At 40.4% G+C, this 26500-nt stretch overlaps 1 protein-coding gene across 2 annotated transcripts in view; it reads right to left on the bottom strand.

The window, feature by feature from the left end:
• LOC137090872 (cysteine-rich motor neuron 1 protein-like) overlaps positions 1–26500 on the bottom strand; it is a 114317-nt gene that overhangs the window by 48114 nt on the left and 39703 nt on the right. For both annotated transcript variants that reach the window (XM_067454852.1, XM_067454851.1), the window contains exons 4-5: positions 12483–12716; positions 3468–3647 (exon numbers count right to left, since the gene is read on the bottom strand). In XM_067454852.1, coding sequence (XP_067310953.1) covers positions 3468–3647; positions 12483–12716 — 414 coding nt within the window. The remainder of the gene's footprint in view (positions 1–3467; positions 3648–12482; positions 12717–26500) is intronic.

Below are 26500 nucleotides of genomic sequence, written 5' to 3' on the forward strand. Positions count from 1 at the left end.
TGGCATTATACACATTTGTGTCCTCATATGTCACAAAAACATGCCCACACACACACACACACACACACACAGTTGCCGTAAGATGCGTTACGGTTCTGCTGTGATGTATTTTTGCTGCTTAAATAAAACAAAAACAGTCAATATTGCATCTAAAATGTAAGTGACAATGTTATTTAAAGGGTTAGTTCACCCAGAAATGTAAATTGTGTGATTAATTCCTCCTGTGCCCATCTCACTACAGCGGCTCTACAATCATTGATGAAGAGGCCAGAAGAGAGTTAGTGCGCAAAAAACACTAAATAACGACTTATATAGTGATGGCCGATTTCAGAACAAAGCTTCGAACCGTTATGAGTCAGTGAATCGATTCATGATTCGGATCGCCAGTCTCGTGATTTCAGCAGTCTGACTCACGATCCGAATCATGAATCGATTCACTGACTCATAACGGTTCGAATCATGAATCGATTCACTGACTCATAACGGTTCGAAGCTTTGTTCTGAAATCGGCCATCACTATATAAGTCGTTATTTAGTGTTTTTGCGCACTAACTCTATTCTGGCCTCTTCATCAATGATTGTAGAGCCGCTGTAGTGAGATGGGCTTTGTAACGACGTCTTTAGTGCCTTTATGGGTCTTGAGAGAGGAAATGACATTGGTGTCAATGAAGGCCTTTCTGAGCCATCGGATTTCAACACTAATATCTTCATCTGTGTGTGAAGATGAGCGGAGGTCTGACGGCTGGCCAACCACAGGAGGAATTAATGACAGAAGTTACATTTCTGGGGGTACTAACGCTTTAACTGTCATGAGAATAGTCATAAAAATGCACTATCCAAACTTAAAAGGCTGTAATTTAGGAATGCTACATTCATAGACTTAAGTTTGGTCTTGATTTAAAGATGACAATTAGATTATTGCTGAAGTGAAAGCATTTCAAAATATGAAGGAATGAAAAAGTTATGGAAGTTTTTAAATGAACTGTAAATTAAAAATACTGTACTAAATATTTTTTATTTTATATAAAATATATATTTTACAAAAAAAATTCTACTATAAAATTACTATAAAATTGAAGCCATATGTCTAATCAAGTTAGAAGTTTATAGCACAAAAATTAAAGTCCCCATGAGATTTTGTTTAGGCGCTGTACCAATAATAGCCACCGGGTGTCATTCAATTTCCATTGATTGTTTTTCTGATGCATTTTTCTGTAAATGTTCTATTATTCCATCATAAAACAGTCATCAAATATGGAACCTTGAGACTCTGACCTTTCCAATTATATGTTTTGTCAAGATTAGAAAAGATTTTGATTATAAAATAGTAGTTAAAATACATTTTGTAATATTAAACATGACTCCGCCCACTAGGAGGAGGAGCCCGCTAGAAGAATTTAGAGCACCGTTTCCATGGTAACGCAACGTCTGATTTCAAAATGGTTACCACAGGATGAATTTTTAATTCGTAAGCTTTCAAATGATCCCTAATTTATGATGATTACTAAAATATATGATATGGAAAAAAAAATAGTGGCAATCAGTCATATTATTAATGATATGGATTGGATGAGATGGATTTTTGCAACATGTTATTGTACTGAATCCACAAAAAACTCATTAGATCTGAATAATGAAGCGATGGTCTTATATCAGCATCATTGATTATTATTTCCTGTTTATTACAGGGAAGCTGCTTTAAAAGATTCTCTATTGTATAAAGTGCTATAGAAATAACGCTCGACTTTTAAATTCTTGTTAATATAATATACATTTTATATATTAGATTACTAACTTAAAATAAAAACATAAATAATTATTAGAAATTTTGCCTTGAAATCTTGCAAGTTATAAAATTACTAAGATTGAAATAGATGTAAATTAAATCTAAATAGAAATATTTAAAAAGCAAAACAAATAAAAACTACAAAAGCACATACAATTACTAAACTAATTAAAATTAAACATGTATATATATATATATATATATATATATATATATATATATATATATATATATATATATATATATATATTTATATATAAAATATTAATATAAAATAACATATTTAATAAAAACATTAATGAAAATTAGAAATATTGCAAGTTGACGTTACTAAAACTAAAACTTAAATAGATGTAAATTAAAACTAAATTGAAATATTTAAAAAGTAAATGAAAATGACAAAAGCATGAAACATTTCCAAACAGATTAAAATTAAACATGTATAATATATTTATATTGATATAATATAAATTAACTTATCTATGATAAAACATAAATGATAATTAGAAATATTGCAAGTTTAAGTCACTAAAACTGAAATAGATGTAAATTAAAACTAAATAGAAATATAAAATGACAAATGCAATTACTGCAACAAACTTAAGTTAAAATATTGATTATTCAAATTATTAATAAATATTAAATACTATAATAGTATATTCTGTAAATAATACTAAAGTTACAGGTTAACAAGAAAGAGGTTATAATTTCAGACAAGATTATATTTCTAGCTCAGAGGTATAAAAGATTAATTTCTGCCACCACGGTATAAAAATATAAAAAGGTAAGTGCAACTTTTTACAAAATCGCATTTTGAATTCTCAGATCAGGTCAAGTTTGGAAACTTCCTGAGGAAAAAACCCAAAGATGTAAACTGAGAATCAGGCTAGAGTTATTGAAACTTTACATACAAGCACAAATTTGATCTGTTGACCATAGTTTGTCCCACAGAGACGCTCTGGGTTTGACCTTTGACCTTTAGGAGCATGAGGTCACAGCTGAAATCTGAGCCCATAGATATGCATACATATCTGTGTCAGAGCCGGCAGAAGACAGACGTTCTAGAGCTTCTGCAGGTGTTAGCAGATGGAGACGTGTGGAAGTAAAGCGCGTGTGTGTTGATCTTCAGTGTGTCAACTGTTGAATAGTAGGCCGTGTGTGTGTTTTTGTGACATATGAGGACACAAATGTGTATAATGCCATGGGTATGACACAGGTATTACAGGAGAGGAAGAAATATGAGGACATTACCCATGGCCCCACTTTACAAAAGGCTTATAAGCATCTGCCAAATGCACATAAAATGTATTTTGCACATTTACTCAAAATGCACAAAAAAAGAAATGGTTCACTGTCCGTAGAATCTGGACCTGAGGAACATACTATCAGACCGACAGATCAAGCTAAAAGAAACGTGTGTTTGTGTGTGTGTGTGTTTGTTCCCTTGTTTATATTACATTATGAGGACCAAATGTCCCCATAAGGATAGTAAAACCTGAGATCACCAGCCAGCGGTCCCCACTTTTCAAAAGGCTTATAAATCACACAGGAGGAGTTTTTTGACAAAGTAAAAATGCAGAATGTTTCCTGTGATGGGTAGGTTTAGGGGCAGGGGCTGTGTGTGTGTGTGTGTGTGTGTGTGTGTGTGTGTGTGTGTGTGTGTGTGTGTGAAGTTCAGTACCTATACAGACGGGGCAACATTCTCCTTCGGGAACGTAGAAGTTCTCGCAGTCCAGCTCGGCACATTCGGCTTTGGAGCAGAAGGAGACTCCACCTCGGCACTGACACAGCCAGCACGGGTCCATGCGATACACCTCGCCCTCCGCAAACTCCTTCCCGTTATGAACACACCTGGGAGAAACTACACAACACACACAAATCATTGTTTTGTTTGGACTGTCTAGATATATGGTTTGTTAAAGGCCCACTAAAATCAACATTGAATTCGTTTAGCTTTTAGTATGGCTGTGTTAGCCTTTTGCATTTAGGAGATAAAAGCGTTTCGAAACGTACAGTCTCTCGCTTCTGTTAAAACGAATTACAGACTTCCCCCTCTCATCAAATCTTCTGTCCAATCAAAATGCTCTCTAGAATCTGAAGCCCCGCCCCCTACACTGCTAAAATCGGTCAGGTGTTCACACATTTACTAATTTCTGTGAAAGGCACATAGCACACTAAATATGCGATAGAAAACGATTCAGTGTAAATATGCTTTCAGTTTAGGTGAATGAAGTCTGGTTTCACGTTAGTTACACACACACACACACACACACACACACACACACACACACACACACACACACACACACACACACATGTTTGTTTCATTATATTAATAAGGACATCACATAGAATTCCATTGTTTTTATATCAGGTTAATGATATTTTCTATCCCCTAACCCAACCCATATCCCTATCCCTAAACCTACACACACACACGCACGCGCCCGCGCGCACGCACACACACAGCCCCTAAACCTACCCATCACAGGAATCATTCTGCATTTTTTCTTTTTAAAATAAAACTCCTCCTGTGTGATTTATAAGCCTTTTGAAAAGTGGGGACTGCTGGCTGGTTCCCATAATGTAATATAAACAAGGGCACTCACAGAATCTGTGAAATTGTGTAAAAAAGAAAAAGAAAAAGAAAAAAAGATATTTAACAGATTTTGCAAGTGGTTCACATAGTTTTTCTTGCAGCTGTATTTGTACATGCTGCCATTCCAGACATGCAATTTTTTTGGTGTGTGTGTCTCACTTTTTGATCAGTCCAGCTCTTCCGAATTATATCACCATATCCATCAGGAAGAAGCAATGTTTTGAATAGACCATCATTTGCCAATGTTAACAATTGGTGCAACTTGTATACTTGTTAACTTGCAATTACAAAACTAGGGATGGCGGAAACTAAACATTTTCTTGACCGACCACCGAGCCTCATTAGCCGGTTGAAACCGGTTAAGCGATTAGTTTAAAATATGCTGCGCTTTTTGAAATAACAGCCGCGAGCCGCGCCTGCAATTTCGCAACTCTGTCTCTCTATGATCTCTCTGCCGCTCTCTCTCACACACACACACACACGGCTCCTTAGTTTCGAAATGGTTTAGGTACAAGGTGATCGCGTTGAATATAAAGGCATTTGTCTAGCGTGAGAAGCTCATTTGTAACATTGCCGCGGCTCGTTTAAGAAAATGACTGCTCCGCTTTAGTTGGAGGTAGTGCTAACAATAATAAAGAAAGATGATGATCAACACCTTATGTGTTACCACTGAAATGTAGATGTAATATATTTCCAAATGTAAGCCCATCTTATGCGGAATGACGCTTAATAAGCCCCTTTCACACTGCGATTCCGGCAAATACACGGATAATGCGACCGGGCATTTGTTCCCGGGCCGCTAGATTCGGTCCATTCACACTGCCAGCGAAATACCGTAATATGTGCGCTTTCACACACAACCCGTAACGGTCCCGGGTCGAGTTGACACGTGACATCCGGATGTGACGTATAATGTACGAGTCGAAAAATATTGGCGCCAAAGAATAAGGAAAGGCAAAACCGAAGTGTTCTCATTGCTTTGTAAACATGGCTGTTGACCAGCAACTAGCGGCATTGTTGTTTATGCTAAATGCTCAAATTACTTCATGTTTTTCCATATTGACTTATTTCCGGAGAGTTAATGAGATAACGCGTACGCTGGAAGCAAAGCTTGCTGAGAGTAGGAAAGAATGTGAAGCAGTGAGACTTAGAGCACAGAGACGCCATCGGATGCTAAAAGCTACCGCTCTGTGTACACGGCTCATGCAACTGGGTGTTTCTGATAGAAGAACGTGGATGCTACGAAGACCTCAAGGTGCTGTATTTTGGACTAATGTCCTAGAAAACTTCACCGCCGATCAGTGGCGTCAGCACTTTCGCATGTCACGCACCACGTTTGAGTTTGTACTGCAACTTGTTGCTCTAGGAGTCGCACGATAACTACGTCATCACTACGTCACATCCGTTGCGGCATTAGCACGTCGGACCCGCAACATTCCCAGAGCATTGCCGGGTCGCCTTCTGTGTGAAAGCAACCACGTCCCGGAATTGATTACCAAATTGAACCCGGGTCGGGGACCGAGTAATATTGTGGGATTCGACCCGGGACGAGCGCTGTGTGAGCAAAAGCCGAAACTAATGCCGCAACGTGTGCGTAGTTATCGTGCGACTCCTAGAGCTTGTTTCTTCAATAACACAACCCTGCAGTGCCAGAAGAGCTCGTCGGTGTTTTAAACGCAGAGAGTGTTCGTATACAAAAGAAACTAAAATTAAACAAGCAGAAATGAGCGAAAACTGGACACACGTCAAGACCACGGAGCTCCTTACTATCCACGCTGAAGCTGAGATCGCTCGCCGTTATACGTCACATCAGGATGTCACGTGTCAACTCGACCCGGGACCGTTACGGGTTGTGAGTGAAAGCGCACATATTACGGTATTTCGCTGGCAGTGAGAATGGACCAAATCTAGCGGCCCGGGAACAAATGCCGGGTCGCATTATCCGTGTATTTGCCGGAATCGCAGTGTGAAAGGGGCTTATGTCCCCGACCCAGGTCGAATTCGGTAATCAATCCCGGGACGTGGTTGCTTTCACACAGAAGGCGACCCGGCCATGCTCCGGGAATATTGCGGGTCCGACGTGCAGTGTGAAAGGGGCTATACGGTCGTCTGCCCTGGCTCTAACCTTTTTTGCAAACCTTGTGAGCGCGCAAACCCAAACGCTGTGACCTCGCGCCAAATGTTTTTATTGGTTTCAGTTTCAGTTTCAGTTTATTAGAGGATAACCCCTTGAGATGAAACATCTCGTTTTCGAGGGGGTCCTCTGGTTTATTCAGTACAAACGCGAGTTATGAAAAATTTAGTGTGAGGGATTTGTTCACTTCACACAAAAAGATTTTGGAATGAGACGGCTAACTGTAATAGCATTTAGCCCACTGTCTATAATAGCCTAATTTAGAGATCACTTTTTTTTAACCGACAACTTTGATCCGTTAACGTTGATACGGTCAACCATCGGTCAAGCGGTTAACATCCCTACTAGGTTGGTCCAACAATTGTTCACCAGTTTTTTTTGGCATTTAATTGTCCAGGTAACTAAAACATAATCATTAGCCTAACTTTCTGTGAGTTGGATTTTTTTTACAGTGAGTGAGCTCAGCACTTTTGTTAAAGCCTCGGATCCCAGAAATCCAGCCAGATTTGCTGAGGAGAAATTCTCAGACGTGGCTTGTGAAGCCGTATACTATATAATCTGTGTTTGCTCACGCACAAACGCACACTTACACATGTGAGGTCAAAAAAGAGAGCCGGAAACCCTGACCGTCTCGGCACATGAACAATAGCTGCAGTACGGCTCATTGGAGACCCATAAAGCCTGCCACCATGCCCAGACACAAAGACACACAGCACTGCATCAGAACATGATATTACTGCACTGGAAAAAATATTTAGAAATAAGTTCCCTGCTTAAAATTTTGAGTTTATTGAAATAAAAAATTTGAGTTAATACAATGAAAATTGTTTGAGATTCGACAACCTTTATTAAAATATTAGTAAAAGATGTTGTAAGCATATTGGGTAATTGTGTGTTTTATTTGTGATGACGCAGCCAAATTGTGCTATTTTCATGATTTTTCACATTTTTTATGTGGTTCAGATACAAAAATATTTTGAGTTTCTATTTATTAAACAAATTTCTTTCATTGTATCTCAAATTTTTAATTTCAACAAACTCAAAATGTTAAGGCAACCAGGTTTCTTACTTTTTTAAGTTAAACCAACAAAAACCAACCCATTTTTTTTACAGTGTGGGGTTTGGGACATGGTGGCAGGTTAATATCAGGGCTCACATTCACCATGGTGTTCTTTTTTGCCTGGTTCAGACTACACAATATTAGCCTGAATTTGGCACGATCTGTTCGATGAAGGTGTCATAGGGATTCGTAAACGATAATGGACGTCGGAACGCAATAATCGATCGTTTTATCTCGTATAGTGTGTCATAGTATACGACAACCGAATCCGCGTCTGCGATAGTTCACGACGTCATCACAGAAAGACTAGCATGTTTAATTTTTTTGCGGTCCTTCACGACGGGTTCTGTCACGTGTGACGCTGACCAATCGGAGCACAGACAGTTTTCGTACACAGCTTTGAAACACAGCGAAACGCATGAGAGATAACGGAGCGGCTAACTTTAGGTGGAATTATAAAACGGAGGAAAGGTTCGTAGAGCTGTAGCAACAGTACTCCTGCCTGTACGGTGTGTCATCGACGGACTACCACAACCAAATAAGAAACACGCTGGCGAACGAGAGCCGAAGCCCTTCAGGAACCCGGAACAATATTTCGGAACAATATTTCACCTCAAGTTCTCTTTGGAATGATTGACAGCCCATAATGTCCTCTTCCAGGAAGCCAGGAACATGTTCTTTGTTGGGTTTTATTTCTATTTTTGCGCTTTTCTAAACATAAAACAGCCAAAACACGCTGCTTCAGACATCGTTTGTTTACGCTCTTGTTTCTGAAAGTCAGTGACATCACGCACGTCGTGACAACAAGCGATGATTGGTCGAGTAGCAACGTGTAGTCTGACATGTTTCTAGTCCAGGACACGACAAGATTTTAGGAGTAAAAATTGCCTAAACTGACACAGTGACTATCGTAACAGACAAAAATATCTTGTAGTCTGAACCAGGCATTTCAGTATTGTTAAAGTTTTGGGAATGCACTCAAAGTTTCTCTCAAGAAAATTACATTTTTGTATGCATTTGCAAAACATGCAAGTTTCCTGTGGGAACGCAATGTTTTGAGAGAAAATGCAAATTTTTCAAGCTAAGCCAACGTAAAAACTTTTGGGAATGCACGCAAAGTTTCTCTGGGAACATGTCAAGTTTTGAGAAGTAATGCAACATTTTCTGTGGTAAAACAAATGTTTTGAGAGAAAAAGCTCCTTTTGCAAGCTAAGCTAACGTAAAAATTTTGGGAATGCATGCAAAGTTTCTCTGGGAAAAGCAAAAGTTTTGCGAGACAATGAAAAGTTGCGAGCGAACAAAGTTTCTTTAGGGAGTGCAATAGTTTTTCAAACGAACGTAAAGTTTTGCAAACTAATTTAAAACTTCTAAAATTAACGCAAATGTTTTCGGGAGAAAATGCACATTTTGCAAGCTAACGCAAAGTTTTACGAATTAACGCAACATTTTTTGGGGGAACGTAACATTTTTGAGAATGAATGCAAAATTTCTCTGGGAACTTAAATATTTTGGGAGAAAATGCGAGTTTTGAGAAGGAATGCAAAGTTTCTCAGGGAAACGTAAGGTTTGTGAACGGATGCAAAATTTATTCGGGGAACGCAAATATTTTGGGAAGAAATGCAAGTTTTGCAAGCTAAAGCTAACATATATACGTTTTGAGAATAAATGCAAAATTTCTCGTGGGAGCGCAAATGTTTGGGACGAAATACAAATGTTTTGCCAATGAATACAAAGTTTCTCTGGGAAACTTAAACGTTTTACGAACTAACGCAAAAGTTCTTGGTAAAAAAGTTTTGTGAGCGAACTTGAAAACTTTCTTAAATGACACTGCTTCAAAACTTTTGCAAGCAAACATTCCCCATGGTAAACTGTAAAAAATTGGGTTGGTTTTTGTTAGTTTAACTTAAAAAAGTAAGTAACCTGGTTGCCTTAAAATTTTGAGTTTATTGAAATAAAATGTTTTGAGTTTATACAATGAAGGAAATTTGTTTAATTAATAGAAACTCAAAATATTATTGTATCCGAACCACATAAAAAATGTGATAAATCATGAAAATAGCACAATTTGGCTGCGTCATCTAGTGATGCGCGATATACCGGTACTGGAAAAATACCGGTATATATTTTATTTAAAACGGTACAATATCATGATTTTGCACATTTCGGTATATGCTGCTTTTCCGAAGTTCACCGCTAGATGGCAGCGCGCTACCCAAACTGACCCGAAACAACCGGCAAATGTGACGACAACATAGACGAACAAAATGGATTTAAAGCAGTTGAATCTCACTCAAGATGCCCAAAACGAATTAATAAAGAGAGGAGTAGAAGTGAGATTTGTAATTACTTTCTACACACACACACACAGCCTAACATAAGATCGAATATCACAAAATCTCCAGCTTTCGTTTCAACCAATGACATTTAGATCTCATAATATTTGCACGCGTACTATTGCACTATTTACATTCGCGTTAGACACAACCGCCTGTGTGTGTGTGAATACTCACTAAAGACGACATTTGTACATAATTCTGTGTATTTGACTGTTTAAGGAAACTTAATGTGTAATGTGCGAGCTCTAAGTGACAGGTGTGTGTGTGTGTGTGTCGTTATGAGCTCATATCTCCTGTAACTGTTATTACGAAATGCTATAAAATCTCTTGCATGCTCAAATGATTTCCGTTCTCCATCCCGAGACGAGTGTGAAATGTTGAATCGGATTATGCAGATTGCTTTAGTGTAGTGCGATGTCTTTTGAAACCAAAAGCAATTAGCTAATTTTGAGAGATTTTTGCTGAAATTATTTCTCACAAGAAAGTTTTCAAATGACTGATTCAAATGACTAAATGATTAATTCACTAATAAACATTTGTGGTAATTTCCCACTTTATAAACTCCAAACTTGCTTAATTGTACTCATTCGCGTCCAATATACCCGCGCTAATATCAGACCGTGTGGTATCGGTTTAATATCGGTACTTCGGTATTAGATTGTGGTACCGTACCGAAGCCAAAATTGTGGTATCGAGCCATCCCTAGCGTCATCACAAATAAAACACACAATTACCCAATATGCTTACAAAATCTTTTACTAATATTTTAATAAAGGTTGTCGAATCTCAAAAAATCTTCATTGTATTAACTCAAAATTTTAAGGCAACCAGGGAACTTATTTTCTAAATAATTTGTTACAGTGTATTACGGTGTTCTTTTCCAGTATTGTTAAAGCAATTTACAATTATTTACAAATGTGAGGATCTTCAGTTTGCCATTGGTGTGTGTGATCAGGGATTTAAGGAAATATGTTTTTTTTTAGGTGCAGAAGTATCCAAAAAGACAAATGTCCTTTTTGTAAAGTGTTACCAATTATACACACGACTCTTTCTTTGAAACACAATGTCTCTTATTCTCACACACTGACTCAAGACACACACACACACACACACACACACACACACACACACACACACACACACACACACACACACACACACACACACACACATTCCCATCCGTGACCTATTGAACCTTCCCATCCACCTCTCCTTCTGTTCTTCTGACTGATGCGTAGGCAGTTTTTCCTCCGCCCGCTGCGCTTCTCCTTAAGTCCATTAGTTCCGGGAGGCAGCACACATTCAGCGCCGGGCCAAGAGGCCAAAGCGGGAATTTGGATTGTTGGTAAAACTGAATATTTGATGCTAAACCAGAGTAAACACAGAGGCCCGGTCTCACTGACCCCGCCCCTTTTTCACACCTCATCACTTCCTGTCTGTCCAGCTCTCACAAGAGAAACTCAGTGTTGCATCTAACAGCCGGTTTATCACGTCTGTCTCTCTAACCCTCACACTGCACGTCGAACCCGCAATATTCCCGGAGCATTGCCGGGTCGCCTTCTGTGTGAAAGCAACTACGTCCCGGGAATGATTACCGAATTGAACCCGGGTCGGGACCTAGTAACATTGCGGGTTTCGATACGGAACGTATGTGTGTGTGTGTGTGTGTGTGTGTGTGTGTGTGTGTGTGGCACAGGTTCTCTCTTTACCTCCCTGGCAGGTGTGTGTGTGTGTGTGTGTGTGTGTGTGTGTGGCACAGGTTCTCTCTTTACCTCCCTGGCAGGTGTGTGTGTGACACAGGTCCTCTCTTTACCCCTCTGGCAGGTGTGTGTGTGTGTGTGTGTGTGTGTGTGGCACAGGTTCTCTCTTTACCTCTCTGGCGTGTGTGTGTGTGTGTGTGTGTGTGTGTGGCACAGGTTCTCTTTACCCCTCTGGCAGGTGTGTGTGTGTGTGTGTGTGTGTGTGTGTGTGTGTGGCACAGGTCCTCTCTGTACCCTTCTGGCAGGTGTGTGTGTGTGTGTGTGTGTGTGTGTGTGTGTGTGTGGCACAGGTTCTCTCTTTACCCCTCTGGCAGGTGTGTGTGTGTGTGTGTGTGTGTGTGTGTGTGTGTGTGTGTGTGTGTGTGTGTGTGTGTGTGTGGCACAGGTTCTCTCTTTACCCCTCTGGCAGGTGTGTGTGTGTGTGTGTGTGTGGCACAGGTTCTCTCTTTACCCCTCTGGCGGGTGTCTGTGTGTGTGTGTGTGTGTGTGTGTGTGGCACAGGTCCTCTCTGTACCCTTCTGGCAGGTGTGTGTGTGTGTGTGTGTGGCACAGGTTCTCTCTTTACCCCTCTGGCAGGTGTGTGTGTGTGTGTGTGTGTGTGTGTGTGTGTGTGTGTGTGTGTGGCACAGGTTCTCTCTTTACCTCTCTGGCAGGTGTGTGTGTGTGTGTGGCACAGGTTCTCTCTTTACCCCTCTGGCAGGTGTGTGTGTGTGTGTGTGTGTGTGTGTGTGTGTGTGTGTTGCACAGGTTCTCTCTTTACCCCTCTGGCAGGTGTGTGTGTGTGTGTGGCACAGGTTCTCTCTTTACCTCTCTGGCAGGTGTGTGTGTGGCAGCAGTTCCCCGGCGTGCCGCTTCCCTCTCTCAGCAGCGCTGGCTGGTGTCCGTCTCTGCAGGCTGGAGCTGGAGGACATCGGGAGCAGGAGCAATGAGCCATGGGGCAGCATCCGGCCGGAGGAGAGGAGCTGCGGACCAGGACCGAATCTGGAGGACATTCGGGGATGCGCAGGGCCGGGCATGTGATTCCAGCACACTTCAGATCATCTGAGAACACACACACAGACACACACACACACACACGTTTGTTTTTGTGCATTGTGGGGACTTTTCATAGGCGTAATGGTTTTTATACTGTACAAACTGTACATTCTATCCTCTTATACTGCCCCTAAACCTACCCATCACACACACACACACACACACACACACACACACACACACACACACACACACACACACACACACACACACACACGCACACACACACACAGCCCCTACCCCTAAACCTACCCATCACACGCACGCACGCAAGCACGCACGCATAATTCTCGCGTTTCAGGTTATGTTGATATTTTATTTGTCCCAGACACAAATGTCAGCCCTTGGCTTAGGCTACAGACAGCGCTGTATTCTCCTGACCAATGGTCTGTCTGTGTGTGTATTCTCCTGACCAATGGTTTGTCTGTGTGTGTATTCTCCTGACCAATGGTTTGTCTGTGTGTGTATTCTCCTGACCAATGGTCTGTCTGTGTGTGTATTCTCCTGACCAATGGTTTGTCTGTGTGTGTATTCTCCTGACCAATGGTTTGTCTGTGTGTGTATTCTCCTGACCAATGGTTTGTCTGTGTGTGTATTCAGAGGCAGTGAGCAACGGCCTTTCAATATAATAATAAATAACTACGTTAATGCGCGATAAAATAATTGTCGGCGTTAATTAATTAATGTGTTAACGCGATAATAACGTGTTAACTTGCCCAGTCCTAATTTTAATAAACACATTTACATTGTGGTGCTGGCTGGAAGGTGATTTTCAGGTGATTTCAGGTTTATATTACAATGTGGGGATATTTGGTCCACACAATGTAATATAAACAGTGTTGGGGAAAGTTACGTTAAGTCAGTTGTTGATTTGTTCACTGAAAGGGATTGGGGCTCTTAATTCTGCTTCTTAACTGATGCATTTAACTTTAAAAATGTACAAAATATGAATCCAGATTGACCTTTAGACTGAGTGAATTAAAATATTTTCTCCTCCAAAAAATGATCTGATCCGTGATATTTAATCTATTTTTTCCAAGCGGCAATCTCTCTTGAAGCAAATACGGAAGTAATGTAAACTTACTTCCTCGACTGGCCTCGTTCTTCCTCGTTCCTCCACTGGCCACTAGAGCGGCTCCAGAAGGAGCAGAATCTCATTGAGCCTCATGTTAAAATTCACAACTTTACAGCAGAAAAAAACATATTTACAGTCTGGGACAAATTGTGGTTTTGGTCTATACGGCTAATTATACGGCCTTCATGATGACTGTGAGGAGGTGAATTGTTTATTAACTCATACGTTTGCATTATATAAAGTAGGAGTGTCCCCGACTAAGGATTTACACGTTCGAATATACATTTAATCGCCGCAGACAGGCGTCGAATGCCGCCGTCGGTGTATGTGTTCGAATTTAAAAGGCGCGGCGCGTCCGGTGCGAAGCTCAGTGCCCTTAAAGGGGCGATCGCTCAGCGACGCGACAAGTCTTTATAACACTAATATTGAGCGCTCCCATATTGCCAAAATGGTATGATCCTCGTTTCATAACACCCGCGAAGATTCGACCATGAGATCAGTGGTCGAATCCGGTCCTGCATATCGATGCATCGAATCTTCGACTATTAGGGGTCACCCCTTATATAAAGCCTTAAAGTTCTGCATAATTAAGGGCGTGGCTACTTTGAGTGACAGGTGGATAGCCATTTATCCGCCGTCTATAGTCATTGCATCACCTAAGCTCCGCCCACATCCCGCCTCTTTGCCCATTTTCTGTTATCTGGGAGTGACGCGATGACTCGCTCGCAAGATGGCGACGGCTTGTCTCTATTTTACGCTTCAGAACGGCTTATCAGGACACTATGAGTGACGTCATGGACACTACGTCCATATTTTTTTACAGTCTATGAATTTTCCTCTAAGCTGACAGTGCAGCAGCACCAGCGTGTGGGCGGGACTTAAAGCACCCCCTCCCCTTTTTTGAAACAGCCAATAGCGTTTCGGTAATAATATCAGTTTGACTCGAGCCATTCTGTTTGGTGAAGCCAGTTTCCTCTAATCGTTTATCATCAGCCCTTACGAAACAAAAATATATTGCAGTATATTGGAAAATTTCATGCAATACATTAGGAAATATATTCACATATATGGGAATTAATATTTATATTTTTCAATATATTGCAATATATTGAAAGCGGCAATCATTTGTATATTTTGCAATATATTACATGAATATATAATATATTTTATAATACCATCAATATATTATTCCATATATTTACAATATATTAAAATATATTTCAAGTAATATATTGGTAAATATATTTTTCTTTCGTAAGGGATAAGCCCCGTTTCCACCGCAGGAACTTTACCCAGGAACTTTGGGTGGTACTCGGTGTGTTTCGACCGCAGGAACCAGGGTCTAAATGAAGTTCCGGGTAAATATTTCCCCCTCCAAACGGCCCTGCTCGCGAGGTAGTACTTTTTCAAAGTTCAGGAACTTTCGAGGGCGGGACTTGGGCGCTGAACAATGCTGATTGGTTTAGCATTTTATTTCAACGGGCATTTTTAAAAGTCTTTTGCGAGGTTCGTTCTGCGTTCAGTAAATATCAGTCTTGCTCTCTGTCTGATGGCGCGCGTTCGTCTCAGCCATCTCACGTTCAGTGTCCGTAATAGCTGATAATAATATACATTGTCATTTTAAATCTAGCTTTACAAGCTTTCTGAATATGCTGCATTCTGCTGAATCTCTTTTCTGTCGTTGTTAATTACCTCTTTAGTAAACCAGCAAAAGCAGCACAGCTTGAGTCTCTTCCATACTCGTTATTCATTTTTTTACAGTCTATATTTTTCACCATGTAAACGACCTGACCGATTACTATAAGTGTGTGTCCTTACATGACGTGACAGCGCGCGCCGCGCTCATGCTGACGAGAGAGGAAAGCTCATTTTTCTGAGGGGTAAACTTTTTATTTCGTAAGTTATGAAGATAATGTGGGAGTAATGACACAGCGTATATTGCCCCAGGCAGTTTTTACTTTAACTGCGCCTGACAGAAGAATTGTTTTTTCTGAGATGATTATTACACTTTAAACAGATAAATAGCTGATATAATACTGTATTAGTCCTGGTGGCCGGTAAGAGTTGTCTGGCTACAGTAAACACCAGAGGTGGAAAGTAACTAAGTGCATTTACTCGAGTCCTGTACTGAAGTTCACTGTTTGAGTCTCTGTGCTTTACTGGAGTATTATTTTTTCTGTAAACTTCTGACTTTAACTTCACTCCATCTGAAAGACAAATATCGTCCTTTTTACTCCACTATATTTCTATCAAGGTCAAAAGTCGTTTCTGTAGCAGCTCTGAAAGTCAGAGGATGATTTTATTCCTTCTTTAAAAGGTTTTTTGGTGTTGTTGTTGTTTCAGACAGTCTGTCAGGAATCACTCTTATAGGGTCATATACATTTTCCCAACTTTTTTTGAACACTGATCAGTTTATAGCAAAATGGAAGAAGACGGTTCTTAGGCACAAGTGTGGGCACCCATAGCCATACTTTGAAAGTATGTTTCAGTTTAAAAAAAAATCAAGATTAGTTGGCATACACTTGGTGCATGTCTTATAAAATATTAAAAATATAAACGTCTGGGAGAAAGAGAAGAGTAAAGTTGGGAGAGTATCAGATGTGTATCAGTGTATTGGATCCGTGCACTCGGCCTTAAAGTGACAGTAGCTTTGTAAAGAGCTTTGTAACTTTTATACAAGTATTTAAATTAGTCTAATTTAGTCGTATGCTAGTACGTCAGATGGAGCATCACTGATTGGCTTAAACCATGATGATAGTGTGCATTTATACAGCAATAATAAAATAATGCATTGGCATAAAAAAGGAAATTTACTTTGATACTTAAGTACTTTTGAAAACAAATACTTCTGTACTTTTACTTGAGTAAAAATCTATTTTTACAACATTCACTTGTAACGGAGTAATATTTGACCAGTAGTACTTTTACTTTTACTCAAGTAATAGAGTTGTGTACTTTGTCCCCCTCTGGTAAACACATTCAGCTGCTGGAGAAAACAGCGGCGACATTTTTGATGCGGCAGACAAACTGCATGTGACAAAATGATTGCGATTGAAAGTCATCACATGTAAACACCAGATCAGTTTAGATAACGTCTCATGTAAACAGTTCACTAAATCTTTCAATCGGTACACACAAAAATGATAACTGTCCGTCTCTGACTTGGAGGAGCAGTCATGCGCAGTCCTACATCACCGGACTAATCTGCCTAATCTTCTCGGTACTTTAGATCGCGGTCGAAACGCAGACAGCTGCAGGTCTGGGGGGAGAAAAGTTCCTGTAAAAAAGTTCCTGGTACAAATTTTTCCGGGTAATTTTGGTGGAAACGGGGCTATAATCTCCTCCATATCGCTTTGAAACGCTTTAAAATGCAGCATTCTGTGCAGAATTAAAATGGGTCCGATATTTTTTGTTGTCTTCGCCGACTCGCGCATATGATTTGCGCTGCGCTCTCATGCCTCTAACGTTAGTCAATGGTTCTGGTGTGTGTGTGTGTGTAACTAACGTGAAACCAGACTTCATTCGCCTAAACTGAAAGCATTTTCACACTAAATCGTTTTCTATCGCATATTTAGTGTGCTCTGTGCCTTTCACCGTGTGGAAATTAGTAAATGTGTGAACACCTGACCGAGTTCAGCAGCGTAGGGGGCGGGGCTTTAGATTCTAGAGAGCATTTTTGATTGGACAGAAGATTTGATGAGAAGGTGAAGTCTGCGATGATGTCATCAAAATCTGTGAATCATTTTAGCGGAAGTGAGAGACTGCTACACGGTAAAAAGGTTTTGTTGGTTTAACTTAAAAAAGTAAGTAACCTGGTTGCCTTAAAATTATGAGCTTATTGAAATTAAAAAGTGAGTTGATACAATGAAGGAAATTTGTTTAATAAATATAAACTCAAAATATTATTGTATCTGAACCACATAAAAAATGTGATAAATCATGAAAATAGCACAATTTGGCTGCGTCATCACAAATAAAACACACAATTACCCAATATGCTTACACAATCTTTTAATAATATTTTAATAAAGGTTGTCGAATCTCAAAAATGTTCATTGTATTAACTCAAAATTTTAATTTCAATGAACTCAAAATTTTAAGGCAACCAGGGTTACTTATTTTCTAAATATTTTTTACAGTGTAAGTTTTGAATGCTTATATCTCCTAAATGCAAATTTTGTCATTGTTTTATCACCAGCTTATTCATAACTTTAAGGCTAACATAGTTATCCTAAAAGCTAAAAAACTTGAGATTCCAGCACTGTAAAAAATAATTTAGAAAATAAGTTCCCTGGTTGCCTTAAAATGTTGAGTTCATTGAAATTAAAATTTTGAGTTAATACAATGAACATTTTTTGAGATTCGACAACCTTTATTAAAATATTAGTAAAAGATTGTGTAAGCATATTGGGTAATTGTGTGTTTTATTTGTGATGACGCAGCCAAATTGTGCTATTTTCATGATTTATCACATTTTTTATGTGGTTCAGATACAATAATATTTTGAGTTTCTATTTATTAAACAAATTTCCTTCATTGTATCAACTCACTTTTTAATTTCAATAAGCTCATAATTTTAAGGCAACCAGGTTACTTACTTTTTAAAGTTAAACCAACAATTTGTTTACAGTGAGCGGGCCTTTAATGGAAGTGCTGCTAACATTGGCTCTTAGGAGAGTCAGTCACTGAAATGAAAGCCGAATCGATGATGGGACAAAACTTTACTTTCTGGAACTTTCCTCCTTTTCTTAGTTTTCTTTAACTTGATGTTTAAATAATCTTTAATATTTAACTGGTACCCTGATTACCCGGGTTACATTTTATTCCTCCACATTATATTGCATTATATTCATCATCGCCTCTCCTCTTTGAGCACATTGTGTGTTTTAATTCCCTCAGTCTGAATATGAAGCTCCGATACGGCTGTGGAGACGCTGGGACTCTCCGGGGTGTATTTTGGACGCCATTCAGGAAAAGAAAAGTGGGAGATTTGGTTTCTGTGTATACTTCAGCTTTCAGTGGCATTAGAAAGAACACACACACACACTACACACACACACACACTATCAGACAAACACTGCCCTAATCTCTGCTTTTACTAATGAGGAAAATTATGCAACATCATCAGACTTTAAAGGGGGGGTGAAACACTCAGTTTCAGTCAGTGTCATGTCAATCTTGAGTACCTATAGAGTAGCATTGCATCCTGCATATCTCCGAAAAGTCTTTATTTTTTTTATAATTATATAAGAAAGATGCGCTGTTCCGAGTCTTTCCGAAAAAAGCCGAGCGGGTGGGGGCGTGTCGTGTGAGTGGAGCTAAATAATGACGTGTGCAGCAGCGCGCTGCAGTGAGGAAAGTGAGTCGCTCTGTGAGGAAAGTGATTCGCTCTGTGAGGAAAGTGATTCGCTCAGTGAGGAAAGTGATTCGCCCGCCGCGTGAGGAAAGTGATTCGCTCTGTGAGGAAAGTGATTCGCTCAGTGAGGAAAGTGATTCGCCCGCCGCGTGAGGAAAGTGAGTCGCTCTGTGAGGAAAGTGATTCGCTCTGTGAGGAAAGTGATTCGCTCAGTGAGGAAAGTGATTCGCCCGCCGCATGAGGAAAGTGAGTCGCTCTGTGAGGAAAGTGATTCGCTCAGTGAGGAAAGTGATTCGCCTGCCGCGTGAGGAAAGTGAGTCGCTCTGTGAGGAAAGTGATTCGCCCGTCGCGTGAGGAAAGTGATTCGCTCAGTGAGGAAAGTGATTCGCCCGTCGCGTGAGGAAAGTGAGTCGCTCTGTGAGGAAAGTGATTCGCCCGCCGCGTGAGGAAAGTGAGTCGCTCTGTGAGGAAAGTGATTCGCTCTGTGAGGAAAGTGATTCGCTCAGTGAGGAAAGTGATTCGCCCGCCGCATGAGGAAAGTGAGTCGCTCTGTGAGGAAAGTGATTCGCTCAGTGAGGAAAGTGATTCGCCTGCCGCGTGAGGAAAGTGAGTCGCTCTGTGAGGAAAGTGATTCGCCCGTCGCGTGAGGAAAGTGATTCGCTCAGTGAGGAAAGTGATTCGCCCGTCGCGTGAGGAAAGTGAGTCGCTCTGTGAGGAAAGTGATTCGCCCGCCGCGTGAGGAAAGTGAGTCGCTCTGTGAGGAAAGTGATTCGCTCTGTGAGGAAAGTGATTCGCTCAGTGAGGAAAGTGATTCGCCCGCCGCATGAGGAAAGTGAGTCGCTCTGTGAGGAAAGTGATTCGCTCAGTGAGGAAAGTGATTCGCCTGCCGCGTGAGGAAAGTGAGTCGCTCTGTGAGGAAAGTGATTCGCCCGTCGCGTGAGGAAAGTGATTCGCTCAGTGAGGAAAGTGATTCGCCCGTCGCGTGAGGAAAGTGAGTCGCTCTGTGAGGAAAGTGATTCGCCCGTCGCGTGAGGAAAGTGCTAATACAGATCGACCGCCGGCCTATCAGTGGGTAAGTCAGTAGCTACTGGTTATATCACCTGTTTAGCATCCTACAAGCCAGCGCTTTGATGGGCGTAGCCTGTTGCTTTCGCTCTCTCCCTCGCTCTCTCTCACGCGCTTCCGGTAGAATTGTCCGTAAGGCCCATACAAGGAAATTCCGCCCCCATTAACGTCAAAGGGGACGCATGATCTCAAAAAACTTGCCGAAACTTATGACTAACCGGAAGTAGTATTTTTGACAAAGAAATACTCCCATCAAACGTCCACCTTAACTTTTGAAACTTTGTCTATGTTTAGTATGGGATTCCAAGTCTTTAACAGTGTAAAGCTCAGTATGCATGAAACAGCATTTCACCCCCCTTTTAATAAAGCAAGACTGCGCGATAACTGGTGAATATGAGCAATATGAGCTTTTCTGTTCATGCTCCAAAACTCTGGAAAGCACCACTAAAATTACAGAAGCTCAGTTCAAGACATATGCTTTTATTGATTTTTCTCTTATATGCATGCTTATTTTTTTTCCTGTCTGTGTTACCTTGAGAAGGCCAAATAACTTTATTATTATTATTATTGTCTGAATATTTGCATACTTCTACACTGTAAACAAATGTGTTGGTTTAACTTAAAAAAGTAAGTAACCTGGTTGCCTTAATATTTTGAGTTTATTGAAATTACAAAATTTGTTTACTTAATAGAAACTCAAAATATTATTGTATCTGAACCACATAAAAAATGTGATAAATCATGAAAATAGCACAATTTGGCTGCGTCATCACAAATAAAACACACAATTACCCAATATGCTTACACAACCTGTTAATAATATTTTAATAAAGGTTGTCAAATCTCAAAAAATGTTCATTGTATTAACACAACATTTTAATTTCAATGAACTTTTAAGGCAACCAGGGAACTTATTTCTAAATAATTTTTTACAGTGTGTGCATTTGGTAGATGCTTTTATCCAACGCTCGTTGCATTATGTCTCGTTTCTCTGGGACTCGACCCGTGAGCGCTGGAAGGGTTTAATCGCTGCTTTACATGAGCTCTGCACGTCAGGATGGTATAAAAACTGGACGAAACTATTCATTAGAACGGTTTGACCTAAAATGATCAAAATTGAAACTACTGGGGAAACAAATACTCCTACATCTCGGATGCCCATATAAGCTAAAACATATCAACATTTAATTTCAAAGTGAACTATCCCTTTAAGCATATATATATATATGCATGCATATGTTTGGAATGAATGAAACGAGTTGGCACGCATAGAGATGTGTGGACGTGTGGAAATTTTCCCACCGGTTAATCAACGTTTGACAACACCGGTAATACCGACTGGGCTTTTAAATCACTAATTCTCTAACCGAAAGGAACGTATGCAGACGGCTGCTCCGGCATTAATAACGGAGCGGAGTAAAGCGAGTACTTTCAATGAATTCCTATGAAAGTTAAGCTTCCATATGCATGAACTGAAACCGCGCCAGTAAATGCACGCTCTGTGAGGCCTAGCAGATTTTAGTTTCGGTTTAGAATTAGCGGCGATTCGGGGGCGGGTTGGTTTAACTGTGGGTTCATTCGCCTATTATTCTTAATGAAAAACACAACAACACACAATGACAAACTCACTTAAAGGTGCACTATGCAACTTTTGATCCACTGGAGGGCGCCTATTCTAAACGGTTTTGCGTTTAGAATAGGTTTTGCGAGTACCAGGACTTTTATTATGACGGGACGGGACGCAGTCGCCGGGCGCGCGCACTTCCGCTTTTTCCGGTCAGGTAAAGCAGCTATTTTTATCATATCAGATACATTTAAGGGGCCAAGGGCTTCGGCCATCCGTCCGCTCTCTTCCCTGAACTGAAATGAAGTAGTGGGCTGTCCTTTCCACACAACTGACATCAGGTTCGAGTACGCCAGGTTGGCTGGTGGTTATGTTCCCCGCATACCGCCTCCCATGGCCGAGACTGGTATTACATTTACATTTACATTTATGCATTTAGCAGACGCTTTTATCCAAAGCGACTTACAACTCAGGAGAACAGGAAGCGATCCGTCAAGAAGAGGCAACGAAACACAAAAAGTGCCCTAAATACTAAGATTTGTACACTGCTCAGAGTAGCAAAGACCAGAAAAGGAAAGAAGAAAGGAGAAATAGAGGGGGAAAGAATTTTTTTTTTTTTTTTTTAATGTAAGATTAAGTGCTCATGGCGACACCTATTACGTAATATTACATATTACGACACCTGTCGGGCCGGGGCTAGTAATGCTACTGCTAATTAAGGTTGATATCTCTGCAGCACTATAACTCGACATTTTTTAATGACATCAACGCCCTTATTTCTTCTCATTCTTTGGATGCGTGCAGGTCATTTTTGGGATATTTTTACCTCAATTTTTACACATGGCACTTTTATATTTCACTTTGAAACCAAATCTTCCGCGATCATCTTTTTTTATTGTATGGAAAATCCCATTAAAAAAAAAACAGACCCCCATTACATTTTTCCTCTCTTTGGGAATCCCTCCTTTAAATGCTGATTTATTTGTGTGATCAGAGCTGAATGTTCAGGATCTTCAGTGATCATGATCCTTCAGAAATCATTCTCAGATGAGGATTCATTAGGAGTGTTGGACACAGTTCTGCTGACGTATATATTTTCATTACCTGTGATACTTTTTTGTAATACTTTGATGAATAAAAAGTAAAAAATAATAAAAAAAGAAGCAAATGTTTTAAACATAGAAATCTTTTGTATCAGCAATATACTCTACTGGTCAGTAAGGTCAAGGTCAATGTATTTATATAGCACGTTTACAACAGCCACTCGACTGACCAAAGTGCTTTACAAAAAAGCCAGATAAAAGTCCAAAGAAAAAATAAACAAAAACAAAGTAACATAGAAGAAAAAGCAATACAAATAAAATAAAAAGCCAGAAAGCAGTAATAGAATCAAATAGCATTAACAGTTAAAATAATAATAATTAGAAAAGCATCATTGGCAGAACAATAGCAGACTAAAGCCCTATTCGGACGGGATTAGATTAACATGGGGACGTGGGGGTAAAGTAATTATTACCAGAGGTTCTCTGTGATTTTAGTCCCGTCCGAATGTGCCATCTCGGTAATCATTACGGACAATGTCAGTAAAGATTACCGAGACTTTTACCTTCTGTAAAAAGGTCCGGAAAAATTACCTCAGGTAATACTAATCCTGTTCGAATAGACCTGCTGTAAAAATGTATGGTAAAATTCTGTCATTGCCTGTTTAAAAGTTAAAAAAGAGCACATTTTGTGACCTTGGAGGCGCTTGAAGCATTCGGTTGCGTTGTAGGTGGTGGGGCCAATCTGTGGAAAATGTCCAGTATTTTCCGCATATCATTTAAAGCAAAAAGAAGATCAAAAGCACTTATTAGAGGCACAACACTTTTTAGCTCTAGGAAAGTGTCTATTACCAACACAATCCAATCAGAATCGTTAGACTGGACCTAACTGTTTATTAAAACACACATATTGGAGACGGAGTTCAGACTGGCGCTCAGGTTGTGTGTTTGCTCACGTTATAACGGTAACGTCATACGCACATGACGTCAAGGAGGTGCGTAAAGCGAGTTACTCCTCCCACTTCTGCTAGTTTTACCAAGGGGGTAATCTAGCGCTCGGAAAGCGTTCCACCCCTAGGGGCGGCCATTGCTAACCAAGCCATCACCTGCTGTTAGCATCCCATTGACTCCCATTCATTTTTGAGTCACTTTGACAGTGAATAACTTTACATCTGAGGCGTTTAAAGACTCCATTTGTCCATTGTTTATTTCTAAAGAAACACGACAATGCATAAAAGGCTCCATTACCTTGTATCTTACACTATCGCCCCGCAGCAGCTGTTTTTGTAAAAATAGGCTAACGATTGCGTCATAACCAACGCGACCCTGTCGCACAGTTGAGAAATTACCGTAGAGACAGGAAGAGACGCTCGCAGGCAATCTTTTACTGTCTATGAGACAGTCGGGGGGACGTGGAGACATGTCCTGGAGACTAGTCTGATAAAGTCAAGGGGGAAGAATGGGGAGAAGCCCATAGTGAGCCAAAAGCAACGGGAGAAAATATTTAAACAACGTGATTCAGCTTTCGCTTTCCACATCCACTAGAAGACCTACAGCTGTCAGACAGGAGGCTCACGTCACATCTACGTCGTCAAGCTCCGTCTGAGCCTACGCAGTTCGCTCAGCCATCAGGAAGTGAGTGCCCCTAGGTTGACTTCATTCTTTCGCCGTAGACGTCAATGGGAACGCTCGGTCCATTTCTTTTACTGTCTATGAGTTTTACTGACCCTGCGTCCCAATTCGCACACTATCCATCCTAAATAGTATTCGAAAATAGAATTAGTATGTCCCAAACCGTAGTATGTTGAAAAGAGTATTCCAAAGATTCCCGGATGGTTTACTATTTCCGGTCCGAATTCACAGTATGGATCGATGGGCACTCTAACGGCTGATATTACCCACAACCCATTGCGAGTTGGACGAGGATTCAATTAGAACTACAAACGCGGATAAAAAGCGTTAAAAAACTACAAACATGGCGGATGTGCGAGTTCGACGGTTAAGTAGAGAAGTTTAGATAAAGGGGTTTGAGTGACCAACTATCAATATTTAACTTGACAAAAATATATTTATTCAATGTTGTCACATTATATTTCACCTGCACAGCATTGAGAACTTTTGAAATGACACGTTTGGCCATTAACTTTTAAATGCATCATTATATTTAAACTGTAAATACATGAAGGGAGTCTCTGCATTAAAGACCCACAAATGGCAGATCAACGAGCGGCTACATTTCTCTCCGATACGGCAGGAGATTAAACTGAATGTGGAGGATTTGAACTGTGACGAATCTGACGATGATTGACAGGGCAGATAAACGGTGACGGGATGCACGTAACTAAGCGACAGAGTCCGTTAAAGATGGCGAAGTAGTATGTCCCGAAGCTTGCATACTTTTCTGCTACACACTCAAAAGTATATACTTTTTCTTCACAAAAAGAGTACATACTTTTAGGACGTAGTATAAGTAGGCGAATTGGGACGCAGCATGAGATGTCTTATCCAAGCCTGCAGTCTCCCTCTCATTTACTGAAGCTTTCGCGCCTCGATCGCCCCCCGGTGGCCGGTCCCAGTATAGCCGCCCCTCTGTGTTTTCTAATGGACGAGAGGCAAACTAAATAATAAAATTACACTTCAAAAATGTTTCCCCAAAGTTAGTTTATGTCACTGAAGGCAGTTATCATCACGATGATTTCATTTCAGGTGTTCGTTTTTAAAATAAGTTTAGTTTGAGTTAGTTATCTGATGCTATAAAAACGGGGGGTGTGACGTCATGATTGACAGCTGAGACTGACGGCTTCTCTGAGTGAAGTTGTCACTGAGGCACTAACTGACTTTTTTCGAAATTTTTGGGAGCAGATTAGAACTTTAGCTTTAATTTCTACATTTCCATAACTGTTTATTTCACACCAACATAATTAATTGTTCTGCATCTGCGAGAGTGTGGGCGGGCTTTTGATATCGCGACTGTACTTCCTGCTCTACTTCCTGCGCTCTACTGCGCAACTCCGGTCCCGAAATCGCTACTGCGCAGACTCGGTCCCAAGATGTCAGCGCCGTGCAAGGCCGCCTGAAAGCTTCAAATCTGACAAGCGGAAACGGATGATGTCGAGTCGTCCATATTTTTTTACGGTCTATGGTCTTATCCCGTGCGAATTGGCCATTGATATTACAGACGTCCTGAGGTAATATTACTTTACTCCCATGTCCCCATGTTAAACTAATCCAGTCCGAATAGGGCTTAAGAAAGGACAAGAGAGATAAATGCAGAGCAAATTTAGGCAGTAACATAATACAGCAAAAGGCAAAGAGTAACAAACTCAGTATCAGATGATAAGGGGGAAGTGATGAATTAAACGTGTCAAGTTAAGGGATAACATAACACCACAGACAGTGCAAAACAGTCAAAAGTAGTCAAAAGGCTTGTGAAAACAGGAAAGTTTTTAACAGAGACTTAAAAGCTGTCAGGGTATTAGCCATTCTAATCTCTAAGGGCAGGTTGTTCCAGAGTCGCGGCCCTGCCACTGCAAATGCGCGCTCCCCTCTGCGCTTGAGTCTAACACGAGGTCGATCGACCTTACGTTTCTGGGCGGAACGTATGGATTAACAAGACCAGAGAGAAAGTCAGGAGCTAAGTTATGCAGAGATTTAAAAACAAATATTACAATTTTAAAATCAATTCTCTGT

The sequence above is a fragment of the Pseudorasbora parva genome, chromosome 10, assembly GCF_024679245.1.
Source record: "Pseudorasbora parva isolate DD20220531a chromosome 10, ASM2467924v1, whole genome shotgun sequence".
In the NCBI taxonomy this organism is placed as follows: Eukaryota; Metazoa; Chordata; class Actinopteri; order Cypriniformes; family Gobionidae; genus Pseudorasbora; species Pseudorasbora parva.